The 20,271-nt window shown below is 46.7% G+C and overlaps 1 protein-coding gene across 3 annotated transcripts in view; it reads left to right on the plus strand.

The window, feature by feature from the left end:
* The first annotated feature begins 16,947 nt into the window (after window positions 1-16,947).
* Window positions 16,948-20,271, plus strand: part of aplp2 (amyloid beta (A4) precursor-like protein 2) — a 201,029-nt gene continuing 197,705 nt past the window's right edge. For all 3 annotated transcript variants that reach the window (XM_080214733.1, XM_080214734.1, XM_080214735.1), the window contains exon 1: window positions 16,948-17,065. In XM_080214733.1, the coding sequence (XP_080070859.1) occupies window positions 16,988-17,065 (78 nt within the window). In that variant the 5' untranslated portion in view covers window positions 16,948-16,987. The remainder of the gene's footprint in view (window positions 17,066-20,271) is intronic.

Consider the following 20,271-nt stretch of genomic DNA (forward strand, 5'->3'; position numbering starts at 1 on the left):
GGATCACAATCCAGAGGGTACGGATTTAAGGAAATTTGCAAAAAAAAGCAACAGCAACATGAGGAAAGTCTTTTTCACACAACAAGTAGATCTGGAATTCACTACCTGTGGTGGAGGAAAGGTCAGTTGAGATTTTGAAAAGAGAATTGGACATTATCTTGAAGGAAAAGTTTGCATAGAACATAGAACACTACAGCACAAACAGGCCCTTCGGCCCACAAGTTGCGCTGATCACATCAACACCTACCAATCTATAGACCTATCTATAACCCCCAATCCCATTAAACCCCATATACTTATCCAGAAGTCTTTTAAAAGACCCCAGTGAGTTCGCCTCCACCACCACTGACGGCAGCCGATTCCATTCACTCACCACCCTCTGAGTGAAAAACTTACCCCTAACATCACTTCTGTACTTTCCTCCCCGCACCTTAAATCTGTGTCCTCTCGTAGCGACCATTTCAACCCGGGGAAATAGCCTCTGAGAATCCACCCTATCCATTCCTCTCAACATTTTATAAACTTCTATCAGGTCGCCTCTCAACCTTCGTCTCTCCAGGGAAAAGAGTCCCAGCTCCCTCAACCTAACTTCATAAGGCATGCCTCCCAGTCCAGGCAACATCCTTGTAAATCTCCTCCGTACCCTTTCAATAGCTTCTACGTCCTTCCTATAGTGAGGTGACCAGAACTGTGCACAGTACTCCAAATGAGGCCTGACAAGGGTCTTATAAAGTTGCAGCATTACCTCCTGATTCCTAAACTCAATCCCTCGATTAATGAAGGCCAGTACACCATACGCCTTCTTGACCACATCCTCCACCTGCGAGGCCGATTTAAGAGTCCTGTGGACCCGGACCCCAAGATCCTTCTGCATTGCTACTGGGAAAAAGCAGGGTAGCGACACCAGGCAAATTGCACATTCAGAGGGCCAGTATCTACATGATGGACTGAATGGCCCATTAGGATCATAGAATCCCTACAATGCAGAAGGAGGCCATTTGGCCAATCGAGTCTGCACTGACCACAGCCCCACCCAGGCTCTATCCCTTGAAACCGCGTGTATTTAGCTTGCCAGTTCCCCTTACACTAAGGGGCAATCCACATAACCTACACATCTTTGGACTGCAGGAGGAAACTGGAGCGCCCGGCGACACAGGGAGAACGTGCAAACTCCACACTGACATTCACCCAAGGCTGGAATGGAACACAGGTCCCTGGTGCTATAAGGCAGCAGCGCCAACCACTGTGCCACCATGCCGCCCCGTGTTGCTATCTTGGACAGACATTGGATGAGGACATGAGTGGGTTCCTTCTTTGGTTCGCTCATCACCTGACGTAGGGTTGGTCTAACCGGAAGAATAATGCAGGATTCTTGGATGTTGGCTGTTAAATACATTTCTTAAATACAAGTATGTTAGACTGTTTGACATAGTTGGGGATTATGTGAGGAAGGGACATTTGAGGGAATTCCACTGCTATAATCTGTTGGCATGTCCGGTCAGTAATAGCCTACTGTGTCCTAGAAACATTATAAAGACAAACATATTTTTTAACCGTTTTTTAACCATTTTTGGTTAATGTAAAGTCAGTTTATGAAATATGAAAATGGCCTCGTCTTTTCTCAGTTGCTGATAGACCAGATGTGCATTTTCAGCACTTGGATATTTCAGTTTTTATTTCTGCAATGGCAATCCAGCAGATGGCAGTCCAAGGCTGGAGCTGAAATGGTCTCAGACTATTGGCAGGCTTGCTGTCACGTTAGAGCTCTATATCTGTTAGCTATTGTTGAATAATGATGTAACTGTAAATAGCTGTGTAATGAGCATCTTCTGTGACCAACTCTCCAAAAGAGCAACTTAACCAGGCCAAAAGATGATCATTGATGAAGCAGCTAAAGGTGATTGAGTCTCGGGCACTACCCTGAGGAATTAGAAACATAGAAAAACTACAGCACAATACAGGCCCTTCGGCCCACAAAGTTGTGCCGAACATGTCCCTACCTTAGAGATTACTAGGCTTACCTATAACCCTCAATCTTACAAAGTCCCATGTACTCATCCAGAAGTCTCTTAAAAGACCCTATCAAATCCACCTTCACCACCGTTGCCAGCAGCCCATTCCACGCACCCACCACTCTCTGAGTGAAAAACTTACCCCTGACATCTCCTCTGTACCTACTCCCCAGCACCTTAAACCTGTGTCCTCTTGTGGCAACCATTTCAGCCCTGGGAAAAAGCCTCTGACTATCCACTCGATCAATACCTCTCGACATTTTATACACCTCTATCATGTCACCCCTCATCCTTCGTCTCTCCATGGAGAAAAAGCCGAGCTTCCTCAACCTATCCTCGTAAGGCATGCTCCCCAATCCAGGCAACATCCTTGTAAATCTCCTCTGCACCCTTTCTAAGGCTTCCACATCCTTCCTGTAATGAGGTGACCAGAACTGAGCACAGTACTCCAAGTGGGGTCTGACCAGGGTCCGATATAGCTGCAACATTATCTGCAGATTCCTGCAGCAATATCCCGGAACTGAGATGATTAATTTCCAACAACCATGGAGATTTTCCCCTTGATACCCATTGACTTCAGCTTTGCTGAGGCTCCTTGATGCCATAATTTATTGGAGTTCTATGAGGATGTGTCTAGGGTGGTGGATAGAGGAGAGCCGGTGGATGTGGTCTTTCTTGATTTTCAGAAGGTGTTTGACAAGGTACCTCACAAGAGGTTATTGCAGAAGGTAAGGGGACATGGAGTTGGGGGTAGGGTGTTAGCGTGGATAGAGGATTGGTTGTCAAATAGGAGGCAGAGAGTGGGGGTTAATGGGTGCTATTCAGATTGGCAGTTGGTGACTAGTGGAGTGCCCCAGGGGTCAGTGCTGGGGCCTCAGCTATTTACCATTTATATAGATGATCTGGAGGAGGGAACCGAGTGTATGGTGTCGAAATTTGCTGATGACACCAAGATTGGTGGAACAGCAAATTGCGCGGAGGGTGCGGAGAGTCTGCAGAAGGATCTAGATAGGCTGGGCGAATGGGCCAGGAACTGGCAAATGGAATTTAATGTTGGCAAGTGTGAGGTGGTCCACTTTGGTAGGAATAATGGTAGGAAGGACTATTACTTACGTGGCAAAAAACTGCAGCAGGCGACGGTGCAGAGGGACCTTGGGGTCCTTGTGCATGAGTCACAAAAACTCAGCCTGCAGGTGCAGCAGGTGGTCAGGAAGGCGAATGGGATGCTGGCCTTCATAGCGAGGGGGATTGAATATAAAAGTAGGGAGGTCTTGCTGCAGCTGTATAGGGCATTGGTGAGGCCGCAGCTGGAGTACTGTGTGCAGTTTTGGTTGCCGTACTTACGCAAGGATATTTTGGCCTTGGAGGGAGTGCAAAGGAGGTTTACTAGGCTGATACCGGAGTTGAGGGGTTGAGCTATGAGGAGAGGCTGAATAAACTAGGCTTGTACTCGTTAGAGTTTAGAAGAATGAGGGGAGATCTCATTGAGACATATAAGATGATGAATGGGATGGATAGGGTAGAGGTGGAGAGACTCTTCCCGCTCAGAAAGGACAGTAGGACTAGGGGGCACAGCCTCAAGATAAAGGGGGGGCGGTTTAGAACAGAGTTGAGGAGGAACTTCTTCACTCAAAGGGTGGTGAATCTCTGGAATTCTCTGCCCGTTGAAGTGGTGGAGGCTGCCTCGCTAAATATTTTTAAGACGCGGGTTGATGGGTTTTTGATAAGCGAGGGGATTAAGGGTTATGGGGAGACCGCGGGAATGTGGAACTGAGCCACGACAGATCAGCCATGATCTTATTGAATGGCGGGGCAGGCTCGAAGGGCTAGTTGGCCTACTCCTGCTCCTATTTCTTATGTTCTTATGTTCTTATACTTGGTCAATTGTTTCCCTGATATTAAGGATAATCATTTTCATGTACTGCAAAGGCTGGCTATGTTTAAAATGGATAAGAAGTCTCACAACACCAGGTTAAAATCCAACAGGTTTATTTGGTAGCAAAAGCCACGAGCTTTCGGAATGCTGCTCCTTCATAAGAGAAGTGGGAGTTCTGTTCACAAACAGGGCATATAAAGACACAAATTCAATTTACAAAATAATGGTTGGGATGTGAGTCTTTATAGTGGGCAGGTCCAGATGGCTTGCAAAATTTCAAAGTTCCCCATGATAATAAAGTTCAAGGTGCGACGAACAGTGAGAATGGTTGCTGAAGGAAGTAGGGGTAAGATAGTGGAAGCGCTTGTCACAATCTTCCAAACATCCCTAGATACTGAGTTGTGCCATGAGATTGGGAAGTGGCAAATGTGACACCATTGTTGAAGAAAGGGTATCAGAATATTCCTCATCACTACTGGCCAGCCAGTTCAACATCTAACGTCATTTAGAAACAACAATGATGAAAATGTTGACAGCCACTTGGAGAAAGCCAACACAGACTTGCAAAAGGAATATCATGTTTACTCATTGAATAGAATTTTTTGATGAGGTAATGGAGAAGGTCGATGAAGGGAATGCAGTGGAAGTCATTTTAAAAAAGCTTGTTTAAAGGATTGAAGCTCATGGAGTAGAAAGGTCTGTATTAACTTGGATGAAAAATTGACTTAAGTACAAAAAAATGCAAGGCATGGTAAATATTTGTTTCTCAGACTGAAGGATGATGTTCCCCAAGGGTCAGTGTAGGTCCACTGTTTTTTTTTGGATCTGTATAAATGACTTAGATATTGGATACAGAGTAAAATTTCAAAGTTTCCCATGATAATAAAGTTCAAGGTGCAACAAACAGTGAGAATGGCAGCAAGTGCCAGGTCATAACCACCTGCTGCAGAAAAACCTATTACTCACATCTCCTTTGTATCTATTGATCAAAACCTAATCCATTACCTTATCAAAAAATTCTATTCAATGAGTAAACATGATATTCCTTTTGCAAGTCTGTGTTGGCTTTCTCCAAGTGCCTGTCAATATTTTCATCATTGTTGTTTCTAAATGACGTTAGATGTTAAACTGGCTGGCCAGTAGTGATGAGGAATATTCTGATACCCTTTCTTCAACAATGGTGTCACATTTGCCACTTCCCAATCTCATGGCACAACTCAGTATCTAGGGATGTTTGGAAGATTGTGACAAGCGCTTCCACTATCTTACCCCTACTTCCTTCAGCAACCATTCTCACTGTTTGTCGCACCTTGAACTTTATTATCGTGGGGAACTTTGAAATGGCAGAAGAGGCATTTTGGCCCATTGAGTTGGCACCAACTCTCCAAAAGAGCAACTTAACCAGGCCCACACCCACTGCCCTATCCTTGTAAGCCATGGCTAATTCACCTAATCTACACATCTTTGGACTGTGGGCACCCAAGGAAATCCTATCCAGGCATGGAGAGAATCTTCCAGTTCCACACAGTCACCCAGGCTGGAATCAAACCCAGATCCTTGGTGCTGTGTCACCCCAAATGATGGATAATTTCAAAAGGAAATTGGGTGGACTTGAAGGAAATAAACCTGCAGAGTTATGAGATAAGAGCTGAAGAATTGGACGAAAGGAATATTGTGCAGAGAGTTGATATGGACTTGATTGGCCAAATAGCCTCCTCCTGTACTGTAATGTTTCTGACTGTGTTAAAGCACATGCAACATCCCAGCTGCTCAGACTGATTTGCTGTGATTCTGCCCAAAACAATCTCTGAAAATATTGTCAACATCTAGGCCAGAACACATACCACATGCAATCAGTAATGTGCTCATTACTGCTCTCCAATGACCCCAATTTTTTCCATGATCTAGATTCTTGCTTCCTCTTGCTGGTCACATGTTGTTGAGCTCCTTAACGTTTGTAATATAGGAGAAGTGGAACTGGAAGCAAGTTAGTTTGGAGAGCTGAGGCTCCTCATTGAGGTGCTGACAGCTTGAATTCTCTCTGGGGATGGTGTTATGCAATGTTCCTCAACTAAATGTGATTTTTTTTGTACTTCAAATGTGCAACTTCTGCCCATTTGCTGTGGAAATACTTTTCTTTCAAATAAAATGCTGCTGAGGCTGGTCCTTGTGGAATAATGGATAAACAACTCAAAAACTTCTGTTTACTTTAGTTATTACGTTTGCTTTAAGAAAATGGGAGTTTGTTATTTTTTAATCCTTGGTATTTCATGTCATTATGTTCTGTCTGCCTGGCCGGGAGATTAGCTGAATGGGCAGACTCGTGACACAAGCTTTCATGCCAAGGAGCAGTTTTCTAATCAAGATGATAGTTTCAGTGCATGGTTTTGCAAATCAATCTTTAACAGTGAGAGAGGTGAACAGGAGTCAGAATGCTATTTCTGTTTTCTTTGGGTAATCAATCTGTGACATACAGAGACACAGAACAATGCCATTCTATTGTCAGCCAGGGAGACTGAGAGATCCGAGGTCAATGTATGAATGTGTACAGCCTATAAGAGAAGAAATGAGGTGCTGGCTGCTCGACAGGAATATTATTGCATGAGAGGGAGCAGGGAATTGATTTAGTTGCACTATGGAAGACAGTATATTACTCATGCTACCCATGTAGTGACTATGTGAGTGTTATTTTCTACTTTCAGGATGCTGCCATAAGTCCAGAAAACATGTTCTGCCTAGCACACAATTGAGCAACATTGTGATCAGTGCCGCTGTGATGTCAGGTATGTCATTGGCCATGTAGTTGACAGTGAGGAGGATAGCTGTAACCTCCAGAATGATATCAATGGTTTGGGGTCAAGTGGATGGAAAAGTGGCAAATGGAATTCAATCCACAGAAGTGTGAGGTAAAGCATTTGGGGAGAACAAAAAAGAGGAATATTTAATTAATGGGAGGATATTGTGAGGGTTTGAAGAAGTGGGAAACCTTTGAGTGAATGTCCACAGGTCCCTGAAGGTGGCAGGACAGGTGTATAAGGTGCTAAAGAGAGCCTATGAAGTGCTTTATTGGATGAGTTTTTGATAAGAGAGGGGATTAAGGGTTATGGGGAGAGGGCGGGAATGTGGAACTGAGCCACGACAGATCAGCCATGATCTTATTGAATGGCGGGGCAGACTCGAAGGGCTAGATGGCCTACTCCTGCTCCTATTTCTTGTGTTCTTATGTTCTTATGAATACAAAAACAGGGATGTAATGCTGGAACTGTATTAAACACTGGATAGATGTACCATTTATGGTTGCCACATTATGAGAAGGACATCATTGGATGGCACAGTGGTTAGCACTGCTGCCTCACAGCGCCAAGGATTCAGGTTTGATTCACGGCTTGGGTCACTGTCTGCGTAGAATTTGCACATTCTCCTTATGTCTGCATGCATTCCCTTCGGGTGCTCTGGTTTCATCCCACACTTCAAAGATGTGTGGGTTAGGTGGATTGACCATGCTAAACTGCCCCTTAGTGTCAGGGGACTAACTAGGGTAAATGCATAGGTGTATGGGGAAATGGCCTGAGTGGGATTGTGGTCGGTGCAAACTTGATGGGCCGAATGGCCTCGATCTGCACTGTAGAATTTTATGATTCTGTGACATAGTTGCTTTGGAGAGTGTTAAAAAAGCATTTAAAATAATGTTGCCAGAGCTTGAAAATTGCAGCTATGAGGAAAGATTGGATAGGCAAGGGTTGTTTTCCTCAGAATAGAGGAGAATGAGAGGTGACCGAACTGAGGTGTACCAACATATGACAGATTTGGATAGAGTAAACAGGAAAGATCTTTTTCCCTTGCAGAAAAATCAATTGATGCAGAAGACATCAAGTCAATATGCTTGGTAGAAAGGTTAGAGAGGACATGAGGAAATACTTCCTCACCCAGAGAGTAGTGAGTGTTTGGAATTCAGTACTTGGTTTTATGGTGGAGACAGAAATCCTCAACTCATTTAAAAAGTTCCTGGATCTGCACCTGAAGTGCTGTAATCTCCAAGGCTACACAGCAGGTGCTGGAAGGTGACATTTGAATGGGCTAGTTATTTCTTTTTTGGCTGGTGAAGATATGATGAGCTGATTGGCCTGTTTCAGTGCCATAACTTTTCAATGCTTGTCGGTGATAAATCCATCAGTTGGCTGATCAAATCAAACAGCATGTTCCTCTACTGTACTCAACCAGCCTGTACTTGCAAAACCCAAAACTAAATATCTGCTGTTAGATATGATTCAATTGGGCAGCACTTGCTGAATAATCTTGTGTGCACTAATATCAACATTAAAAATTAATTTAAGATGATCAGTTGAGCTTGTAACATGGCTAATTTACACTTTCTAGAATTGACATACATTCACATGCAGAAACTTGTTCTGTGAAAACAAAAGCAATACCTTCAAGCATTGTTTGAATTACCAATCAACTGGTGAGCCTATAAATCCTATTACTTTCTCCATGACAATGTGCCAGATTGAACTCACCAACCAATCATCACCCTTTTCTCCTCTAGTAGAAATTGTTGTGATGATTTCAAATTTGTCATTCCTGCATTTGTCCTGATGAGTACAAAATGAAAAGCTTCAGCAGTATGTCTCTCTTTTCAGCAACAGGCTGAATAGGTCACACTAACAAGAGAGAGAGGGGAGAGCTGGGAGGGGAGATGTGAGTGATGGGAATTAAAGAGGAGAATGAGGAGAGGTGGAGAGAAATGGGAGGGAGATGAGAAGTGGAGTTGGAAGGAAGGGATGAAGTGGAGGAGAACTAGGAAGAGGAAGAGATAAGGGGAGAATAGGAGAGATGGGGTGAGGATGGGGATTTAGGGATTAGATTGGAGGGAAATCAAGCAAGTAGTATATACTTTAGGGTAGAATTAAGAGGTAGAAAAGGATTCAAGACTGAAACAGAAGTTGTCTGTAAATGTCCTGTTAGTGACTGTGTAGGCTGAGATTTGAAAAACATGGAGTAAAGGCAGAGTGCTTTTACTTGGGGATTTTAACTTATATATAGATTAGGAGAAGCAAACCAGTATAAGTCAAAAAGGTGGTGAATTTCAGTGCATGGGAGTGTTTTCTGCAGTAATATGTCCTCAGAGCGTGAATCAGCAAGGGAGTATACCATATGCATGTTTTATGGCAAGCATATGGCAGGACAAAGAAGCATGCCACGGTGGCACAGTGGTTAGCTCTGCTGCCTCACAGTGCTAAGGATCCAAGTTCGATTCCTGACTTGGGTCACTGCCTGTGTAGAGTCTGCATGTTCTCCCCTGCGCCTGCGCAGGTTTCCTCCAGGTCCTCTGGTTTCCTCCCATAGTTTGAAAGACGTGCTGGTTAGGTGCATTGGCCATGCTAAATAGCGAGAGGCAATGTGGTTTTGTGAAGGGGAGGTCATGTCTCACTAACTTGATCGAGTTTTTCGAGGAAGTGACAAAGATGATTGATGAAGGTAGGGCAGTGGCTGGCGTCTACATGGACTTCAGTAAGGCCTTGACAAGGCCCCTCATGGCAGACTGGTGCAGAAAGTGAAGTGGCATAGGATCAGAGATGCGCTGGCAAGGTCACAGAAGACAGAGGGTAGCAGTGGAAGGGTGCTTTTCTGAATGGAGGGCTGTGACAAGTGGCGTTCCTCACTGATCAGTGCTGGGACCTTTGCTGTTTGTAATATATAAAAATCATTTGAAGAAAAATATAACTGGTTTGATTTGTAAGTTTGCGGATGACACAAAGATTGGTGGATTTACAGATAGCAATGAGGACCATCAGAGGATACAGCAGGATAAAGTTAGCCTTATCTAAATCTTGACTTACTTGTACTGTTTCACATTTATCCCTTTTAAGTACTTTAGAAACATAGAAACATAGAACATTACAACACAGTACAGGCCCTTCAGCCCTCAATGTTGTGCTGAGTTATGTCCAATCCCAAGATTAAGCTATCCCCTCACTATAATTCTGGAGTTCTCCATATGCCTATCCAATAACCGCTTGAAAGTTCCTAAAGTCAAGATTTAGATAAGGCTAACTTTAGTGGGATGAGACAGAGACTGTCCACAGTAAACTGGGCAAAACTGTGAATGGTTAAAATGACAGAAGTTCAATGGGAGGTGTTTGAAAAGAATTAAATGTAACGCAGAACATATTTATACCCTAAGGACCTATACTTGCCAAAGTAAAATAGCCATAGACATCTCAAGAGGTAGAACAGAATCACAGAATGGTTTCAGCATAGTTGGATGCCTTCAGACTATCGAGCCTATACTGAATCTCTGCAACATGGATTCCTTTTCGCTGTTGTCCTGCAAGGTATTCTGGCTTCAGATGTTTATTCATTTCTTTTGAAATTCACTGTTGAGTGTGTTTATCTGCAAACTCTGGAAGTGGATTCTATACCATTGCAACTCATTCTGTAAAAGAGTTTTTTTCTCATGTCACCATTGGTTTTTTTAACCAATCACCTTCAATATATATCCTCTGGCCCTTGGCTCTCCCACAGTAGGAACAATTTCTCTCCATCTATTCTGTCTGGATCCCTTTTTATTTTGAACATCTCTATCATATCTCTTCTTAACCTCTTTAAAGAGAACAAACCAGCTTTTCCATCTTCATACAACAGAAGTCCCTCATCCTTGAACCATTCACATAAATCTTTTCTGCATCTTCTCTAACGCCTTCACATCTTTCCTTAAGTGGGGTGCCCAGAATTGGATATAATACTCCAACTGGGGCCAGACCAGTGTTTTATAAATGTTCATTATAGCTTCCTTGCATAACTTCCTCTGTGCCTCTATTTATAAAGACCAGCATCTACTTTTAATGCCCTTTTGACCACTTTCTCAACTCACTCTGCCAACTTAAATGATGAATGCAGCCTTGCCCAAGGTCCCCTGGGGAGACAGTGGTAGTAAGGTAATGTTGCTTGTCTAGTAATCCCAAAGCCCCAGCTGATATTCGAGGGATATGGATTTAAATCCAACCATGACAGCTGATGGAATTTAAATTCAATTAATGAATCAATCTCGTCTGTTATCATTGATTATTGTAAAAACTCATCCATTTCACTCATATTCCATTTGCGATCCTCATCTGGCCTACATGTTCCTCCAAGCCCAAACAATGTAATTCATTCTTCAGTGACCATTGAAATGACCTATCATGCCACTCAGCTCAAGGGCAATAGGGATAGGTAACAAATGCTGGTCTTGCAGCAATGCCCACATCCCTTGAAAATAATTATAACCTCAGGTTTCTCTATATCGAATCCTGCATTTTATATTGCTTCTCCTCATCCTTCCTACCAAAGTGTATCACTTTCCAACTATGTGCATTGGGTTTCATCCACTGCTTCTCCACCCATTCCACCAACCTCCCTATAGCCTCTTGAAGTTTATCACTATCCTCCTCATTGTTCGATACACTTCCAAGTTTTCTATCAACTGCAAATTTTAAGTTGTGCCTTGTACACCAAAGTTTATACCATCGATATGTATCAGGAAGTCCAGTGGTCTTATGCCTAGCACCAGGAACTTTACAGTGTACTATTCTCTAGTTGGAAAAACAACCGTTCACCACGAGTCTGTTTTCTGTCACTCAGCCAACCTTATACTCTTTCTGCCAATGCCCTTTTTATTCCATGGGCTTCAACTTTACAGGTAAGCCTAAGCTATAGCACTTTATCAAAAACCTTTTGGAAGTCCATATACACGACATCACCCTCATCAACTCACGCTGCTAGTTCGTAGGAAACCTGAATCAAGCTAATTAAACATTATTTGCCTTTAACAAAACTGTGCTGATGTTCCTTGATTAATCCACCTTTTTCCGAGTGCCTGTTAATTTTGTCCCAGATAATTGTTTTTGAAGACTTTCCCATCAGTGAGGTTGAACTGATGAGTAGCTGATGAGTTATTGTTTGTTGAATAAAGGTGCAACTTTTATACTTCTTCCGTCCTCAGGCAGCTCTGCTATCTGAGGAAGGTTGGAAAATTATGAACAGAATAATAAAGGACAATATAAAGTTAAAAGAAAAAGCAAACACAAATATGCAAAGAAGAGCTGAGATTCTGGTGAATGGGAAAGATACAAAAACAAAAAATAAAAACTGATAAAAACAGTAAACAGGAACATGAACATTGAGGGCATGCAACAGATATCAAAATAAATAAATAATTTATTTGCTGTTAACAGACTTTCAAGAAGCTTTTGATAAAGTGCCAACCAATAGGCTTGTTAAAATTATGTTAGAAAAGAGGGTGGCTAGGAGAAATGATGGCCCCTTGATAATTGTGATATTATCAGTGAAAGTAAGGGAATGGCAGAAATTCTGAATAATTACTATGTGTCAATACTTACATTAGCGGAAGTAGTTGTTAACATACCACACTTCCCAAAGGACAGGGAATCAGCAAAAGTAATGTAAGAAAGTAACAGCACTAAAACAACGAATCCCCAGATCCAGATGTTTCCATCCCAGTGTTTTAAACAGCAGTGCGAGCACTGCTGATGTCATAGCTATAATTTTCCAAAATTATCTTGATGTAGAACCATTCATTTAGACTGGAAATGTAACTCAATTATTTAGGAAAGGTGACAGAGGGAAACCAGGAAATTATGGACCAGTTAATGCAGCATGTATTGTTGAGGAATTGCTACAAGTCCATAATTAAGGATATTGTAACTAAACACATGGACATTTTCAGCTAATCAGAGAGAGGCAGCATGGATATGTGAAGGGGAGCTCAAAATTTGGAATAATGAGTTCAGTCCTGGTCACCTCACTATAAGAAGGATGTGGAAGCATTGGAGAGAGTGCAGAGGCGATTTAACAGGAGGAGGGTAGGTCTTATGAGGAAAGGTTGAGCGAGCTGGGGCTTTTCTCTTTGGAGCGGAGGAGGATGAGAGGTGATTTACAGGTTTATAAGATGATGAGAGGGATTGATAGAGTGGACGTGCAGAGAATATTTCCTCGGGTGGGTGTAGCTGTTCCTAGGGGCCATAACTATAAGGTTCATGGTGGGAGATATAGGAGGGATGTCCGAGGTTGATTCTTTACTCAGAGAGTGGTTGGGGTGTGGAATAGACTGCCTGCTGTGACAGTGGAGTCGGACACTTTAGGAACTTTCAAGCAGTTATTGGATAGGCATATGGAGCACTCCGGAATGCTAGGGAGGGAATAGCTCGATCTTGGGATTGGACATAGCTCAGCACAACATTGAGGGCCGAAGGGCCTGTACTGTACTGTACTCTTCTATGTTCTATGTTCTAAACCTGCCAAATGTGATTGGATTTTATGAAGGGGTGACTAAAGTAATGGAGAGGCACATCAGTAGACATTTTTCTGGACTTCCAGAAGAGATTGGATAAAATCTTTCATATGAAACTGAACTAAAGTTTGTAAAATTAAAGGCAAAGTAATAACCTGGTTAGGAAATTAACTCATCTGCCCGAGTCACAGAGTAAGGATACGATTGGTTACTCCAATTCATAGAGTGTAACTAGTGGTATCCTACAACGATGTGTGTTGGGACCTCAACAATTCACTGTATTCATTAACGACCTAGATGATGGATGGAAAACCACATATCCAAGCTTTCCAATGACACAATGATAGGCAGCATTGTAAGCAGTGTCAATCAAAGCATAACATTATGTAAGTATTAAAAGATTCAGTGGATGGGCAAAATTGTACCTGATGGATTTCAAATTTGGCAGTTGTGAGGTTGTACACTTGGGACTTACAAAGGAAAGGACAGGGTACTTTCTAAATGGTAAAAAGCTAGAAGCAATGGCGATCAAGAGAGATTTGAAGTGTAGGTATAACAATCACTAAAATGTCATATGAAGGTAGTAAATACAGTGGGATCAGGGTGTGCATGTGCATCAATCTTTGAAGGTGTGAGCATGGCTAGCAAAGCACATGGGATCTTGGATGACATAAATATAGGCACCAGAGGAGTTACACTGAACATTTCTGAAGCTTTGATTAGGCCAGTTTTGCTCACCACACTTTTGGAAGGATGTGAGGATCACGAAAAAAAATGAAGATGGAGAATTTTAGTTACAAAGTTAGCTTGAGAGGCTGGAATTGTTCTCCTTGGAGTAAAGGAGAATGAAATTTGATCAAAGTGTTCAAGATTATGATAGGATTAGCTGAGGTAGACAAAGAAAAACCGTTCCCATTAGCTGATAGTACATCACTTAGGGGACACAGATTGAACATTTTGGTCAAGAGATGCAAGGGATTGTGAGGACTAACTTTTTATATCGACTGGTAATGATCTGGAACTTGCTGTCCATAAAGGCAGTGACAGGAGAAATGGCCAATGATTTCAAAAGGAAATTAGATGGGTACTTGAAGGAAATAAACTTGTAGAGCTGGGGAATGGGATTCATGGAATTAATGGGATGGCCTTTGAATCACAAAAGGTTAGTATGTAGGTGTAGCATGTAATCAAGAAGACAGATGTAATGCTATCCTTTATTACAAAAAGAATTGAACATAAAAGTAAGGATGTTAGGCTTCAGTTACATAGGGCATTGCTGAGACCACGGCTGGAATTTTACCGTCTCGCCACCATGGGAATCGAAGTAGGCGAGGGATTGACAAGGTGGACGTTGAAAGACTGTTTCCTCTTGTGGGTGAGTCCAGAACTAGGAGGCACTGTTTTAAAATTAGAGCTCACCCATATAGGACAGAGATGATGACAGAACAATTCTCTCAGAAGGTTGTGTGACTTTGGAACTCTACTTCAGAAGGTGGTGAAGGTGGGGTCAATTAGTATTCTTATGGTGGAGGGAAATAGCTTCTTGTTAAGTAAGGGAATCAAAGGTTGTTGCTGATCAAAGGGGAATGTGGAACTGAACACAAACAGATTAGCCACGATTTTATTGAATGGTGGAGCAGGCTCGAGGGGTCAAATGACCTACTTGTATTTTTTTTTATGTAACCAGCACCCCTTGACATTAGATGACTTTGTTGAATCCGTCACAATCAGCACCTGAGGGTGTTCCTATGAACCAGAAAGTGGATTGGATTAGCCATATAAATACCGTGACAACCAGGGCAAGTCAGAGGCTAGGAATCCTGCAGAGAGTAACTCACCACCTGACTCACCAAAGTCTATCCACCATCTGCAAGACACAGGTTAGGAGTGTGATGCAATACTCCTCTCTTGCCTGGATGGGTGCAGCTCCAACAACACTCAAGTAGCTTGACACCATCCAGTACAATGCAGCCTGTCAGATGGTGTCCCTCAACAGCAGTATCCTGTCATGCTTGCTTGCTGTATTCCACCGCTGCTGCTATCTATGTTCATTCCCACACTCCTGCCATGCATGTTCACTGTTTCCTCCCACTCTCCACACTCCTGTCATGCACGTTCACTGTGCTCTCCCACACTGCATGTTCACGTTCTTGGCACTGTCTCGCTCTATGCACTCACTTTGCAACAGCTGGAGGAAAATACAACCATTTAGCACCCTGCTGAGAGCGCACAGGATGGGTGTAGAGTGCTGAGAGCGCAGTGTGAGAGCAGGGTGGGTGCAAGGTGCTGGGAGCTCAGGGTGGATGCAGAGAGCTGGGAGCGCACAGGGTGGGTGCAGAGAGCTGGGAGCGCACAGGGTGGGTGCAGAGAGCTGGGAGCGCACAGGGTGGGTGCAGAGAGCTGGGAGCGCACAGGGTGGGTGCAGAGAGCTGGGAGCGCACAGGGTGGGTGCAGAGAGCTGGGAGCGCACAGGGTGGGTGCAGTGTGCTGAGAGTGCACAGGGTGGGTGCAGAGAGCTGGGAGCGCAGGGTGGGTGCAAGGTGCTGGGAGCGCAGGGTGAGAGCAGGATGGGTGCATGGTGCTAAGAGTGCAGGGTGGGTGCAGGGTGCTGAGAGTGCGCAGGGTGGGTGCAGAGAGCTGGGAGCGCAGGGTGGGTGCAGGGTGCTGGGAGCGCAGTGTGAGAGCAGGATGGGTGCATGGTGCTAAGAGTGCAGGGTGGGTGCAGGGTGCTGAGAGTGCGCAGGGTGGGTGCAGGGTGCTGGGAGCGCAGTGTGAGAGCAGGATGGGTGCATGGTGCTAAGAGTGCAGGGTGGGTGCAGTGTGCTGAGAGTGCACAGGGTGGGTGCAGAGAGCTGGGAGCGCAGGGTGGGTGCAGGGTGCTGGGAGCGCAGTGTGAGAGCAGGATGGGTGCATGGTGCTAAGAGTGCAGGGTGGGTGCAGGGTGCTGAGAGTGCACAGGGTGGGTGCAGAGAGCTGGGAGCGCAGGGTGGGTGCAGGGTGCTGGGAGCGCAGTGTGAGAGCAGGATGGGTGCATGGTGCTAAGAGTGCAGGGTGGGTGCAGGGTGCTGAGAGTGCAGGGTGGGTGCAGGGTGCTGGGAGCGCAGTGTGAGAGCAGGATGGGTGCATGGTGCTAAGAGTGCAGGGTGGGTGCAGGGTGCTGAGAGTGCAGGGTGGGTGCAGGGTGCTGGGAGCGCAGTGTGAGAGCAGGATGGGTGCATGGTGCTAAGAGTGCAGGGTGGGTGCAGGGTGCTGAGAGTGCAGGGTGGGTGCAGGGTGCTGGGAGCGCAGTGTGAGAGCAGGATGGGTGCATGGTGCTAAGAGTGCAGGATGGGTGCATGGTGCTAAGAGTGCAGGGTGGGTGCAGGGTGCTGGGAGCGCAGTGTGAGAGCAGGATGGGTGCATGGTGCTAAGAGTGCAGGATGGGTGCATGGTGCTAAGAGTGCAGGGTGGGTGCAGGGTGCTGGGAGCGCAGTGTGAGAGCAGGATGGGTGCATGGTGCTAAGAGTGCAGGGTGGGTGCATGGTGCTAAGAGTGCAGGGTGGGTGCATGGTGCTAAGAGTGCAGGGTGGGTGCAGGGTGCTGAGAACGCGAGGGGCGTGGCGCACGCGGAGCTGGAACGCGCAGATTGCAGTGAGCGCGCCGCGCGGCGGGGGAGCGCAGATTGCAGTGAGCGCGCCGCGCGGCGGGGGAGAGCAGATTGCAGTGAGCGCGCGCGGGGCGGGGGCGCGCAGATTGCAGTGAGCGCGCGCGGGCGGGGGCGCGCAGATTGCAGTGAGCGCGCGGCGGGGCGGGGGCGCGCAGATCGCGATGGGGAGGATGATGGCTGCCGGCGCCTTTCTCTCTCTGCTCCTGCTGGCCGTGCCCGGCCGGGCCGCCTATGTGGAGGTAAGGAGCGGACACCGAGTGCGGGGCCGCTTCAGGCCCGTTCACCAGCGGCTGATTCTCCTCACAAATACCCGCGGCTGCCCGCCTGAGCCCCGGGGGGAAGGGAACAGGGGGGGATTCGGGCTCGCAGAGTGCGGGTACCGGGCCCGTGTCCCGGGGAGGGGACGGGGTGGGTGCGGTACCCGGGGAGGGGAGGGGAGGGGTGGGGGGGGGTCGGGGAGCTGGAGTGCCCGGGCCTGCGGCTCTCCCCCCTCCCCAGTCCCCGGGCTGGAGTAGCGGGCGGATGGAGCTGGGAATGTGCTGCTGGGCTCAGGATCCCGGTGGTGGGGTTGTTGCCCGGGTTTGGGGTGGGGGTGGGGGTGGGGGTGGGGGGGTTGTGTCCCGGGTTTGGGGGGGGGTTGTGTCCCGGGTTTGGGGGGGGTTGTGTCCCGGGTTTGGGGGGGGTTGTGTCCCGGGTTTGGGGGGGGGTTGTGTCCCGGGTTTGGGGAAGGGGTGGGGGGGGGGTTGTGTCCCGGGTTTGGGGTGGGGGTGGGGGGGGGTTGTGTCCCGGGTTTGGGGAGGGGGTGGGGGGGTGTTGTTGCCCGGGTTTGGGGAGGGGGTGGGGGGGGGTTGTGTCCCGGGTTTGGGGAGGGGGTGGGGGGGTGTTGTTGCCCGGGTTTGGGGAGGGGGTGGGGGGGTGTTGTTGCCCGGGTTTGGGGAGGGGGTGGGGGGGGGTTGTGTCCCGGGTTTGGGGAGGGGGTGGGGGGGTGTTGTTGCCCGGGTTTGGGGAGGGGGTGGGGGGGTGTTGTGTCCCGGGTTTGGGGAGGGGGTGGGGGGGGGTTGTGTCCCGGGTTTGGGGAGGGGGTGGGGGGGGGTTGTGTCCCGGGTTTGGGGTGGGGGTGGGGGGGTGGTTGTTGCCCGGGTTTGGGGAGGGGGTGGGGGGGGGTTGTGTCCCGGGTTTGGGGAGGGGGTGGGGGGGGGGTTGTGTCCCGGGTTTGGGGAGGGGGTGGGGGGGGGTTGTTGCCCGGGTTTGGGGGGGGGGTTGTGTCCCGGGTTTGGGGAGGGGGTGGGGGGGGGTTGTGTCCCGGGTTTGGGGGGGGGGTTGTGTCCCGGGTTTGGGGAGGGGGTGGGGGTGGGGGGGGGTTGTGTCCCGGGTTTGGGGAGGGGGTGGGGGTGGGGGGGGTTGTGTCCCGGGTTTGGGGAGGGGGTGGGGGGGGTTGTGTCCCGGGTTTGGGGAGGGGGTGGGGGGGGTGTGTCCCGGGTTTGGGGAGGGGGTGGGGGTGGGGGGGGTTGTGTCCCGGGTTTGGGGAGGGGGTGGGGGGGGTTGTGTCCCGGGTTTGGGGAGGGGGTGGGGGGGGGGTTGTTGCCCGGGTTTGGGGAGGGGGTGTTTTTGGTGAATATTGTGAATATTGCTGTGTCGGTGCCTCCTCGGGCTGTAGGGCTGCTCTGAGGGCTCTGCTTCGTGTGTTGTTGTGGAAATGGTCGCGCTGCTTTCCTGTTCCTCGCAGCATGTCGGCCTACAGCATCTGCTTTTCTTCCAAGGAGCTGACTTTTGTCCCTGTGATCTGCAGAGCAGCTCCTTGAATAAAGGTGTCTTTGAGAAGTCCAAGTGATCACCTTGCACTGTGCTCTCTTCAGACACCAACACCATTAATACAAACTGTGAGCCTATATCTGCAAATCTTTTTGTTTGTGCATAGGCACAGATTAAAATGAATGACTTGCAAGTATATAGTCTGCATCATGTACAAACACCCAGGTGTGCCAGCTGGCAGTGGTGCAGTGGTGCGGCTATTGCTTTGTGCTTGTCACACTGACTGCTGTTTCAGTGCTTTCTGCTTCTCTCACCTTCACAGTGTTGCGTACATATGCTAATCCTGAGTTGCAGTCCCAGAACACCAATATCACAGAATGACTTCAGCGCAAAAGGAGGCCATTTAGCCCTCTATGTTTTTGCTGGCCCTCTGAATGAATAGTTCGCTTTGTGCCACTCCACTGTCTTTCTCTGGTAGTTTTGCAACATTTTTTCTTTTCAGATTATCCTTTTGTAAACCTTGATCAAATCTCCCTCTGCCACATTCAGGCAGCGTATTCAAACCTATGCCTTTTGGTTTCTGGTCCTTCCATCAATGGGAACAGTTTGTCTCTGTTTAACTGTCCAAAACTCTCATGATTTTGAAGATCTTGATCAAATCTTTTCTTCAAGAGGAGCAGTCACAGCTTTTCCAGTCTTTCTGTGTTCTTCATCCCTGGAACAATTCTTGTGAATCTCTTCTCCACCTTCTGTACTGACTTCAGTCTTTCCTAAAATATGATATTGAGAACTGGACGTAATACTGTAATACAGTTTTTGGAGCTTCTTTGTTTTTGCAAGAATCCTTCTACTGATAAAGCTTAGAATACTGTGTGCTTTATTAACCAATTGCAATCTGTCCTGCCAGTTCAATGATTTATGCACAGAAATACCCAGGTACTTCCTGCGCTTCCTTTAAAATTATGCCCTTTATATTGTTTCTTTGAGTTCTTCTGACCAAAATTGAATCCCCTTCACACTTCTCTGTTAAATTTCATCCATCACTTTCACCATCCTGTCCTTTTAATGTTTTGTTGTACTTGTAAGTCTTTATCATCTGCAAATTTTGAAGTTGTGCTCTTTACACCAAGGTCCATGTCATTATTATATATCAGTGAGAGCAAGGGTCCTAATCCTGATCTCTGGGGAGCTCCACTACAAACCTTCCTCCAGCCTTGAAAAACTACTGTTAGTTACTCTGTTTCCTGTTATTTATGATGTGGAGATGCCGGCGTTGGACTGGGGTAAACACAATAAGAAGTCTCACAACACCAGGTTAAGTCCAATTTTTTTTAGTAGTAAACGCCACGAGCTTTCGGAACACTTCCTTCGTCAGGTGAGTGGAGAGTTTATCCTGTCAGTTGTCCAGTTTTGTATCAATGTCACTTCTGTCCCTTTTATTCAAGGTGCTATAACTTTGCTCACAAGTCTGTTGTGTGGCACTTCATCTGATACCTTTGCACCATTGCTTAGTTTGTTCACGGGCACAAATCCATTGAACTTGAGCAAGAAGCCAGCTTGTGATGGTGAATGCCAACTGCTTCTGAAATATTTGAAGTGTGAATAAAAAAGGCTTGTGACACAGTGTGTCTCTGTTCATGTTGTGCTGGGCGAGTGGAAAGTTTCTGAAAAAAGACCCCACTTTTTTCATAAA

The sequence above is a fragment of the Carcharhinus amblyrhynchos genome, chromosome 29 (genome assembly GCF_965287045.1).
Source record: "Carcharhinus amblyrhynchos chromosome 29, sCarAmb.v2.hapA, whole genome shotgun sequence".
NCBI classification, from domain to species: domain Eukaryota; kingdom Metazoa; phylum Chordata; class Chondrichthyes; order Carcharhiniformes; family Carcharhinidae; genus Carcharhinus; species Carcharhinus amblyrhynchos.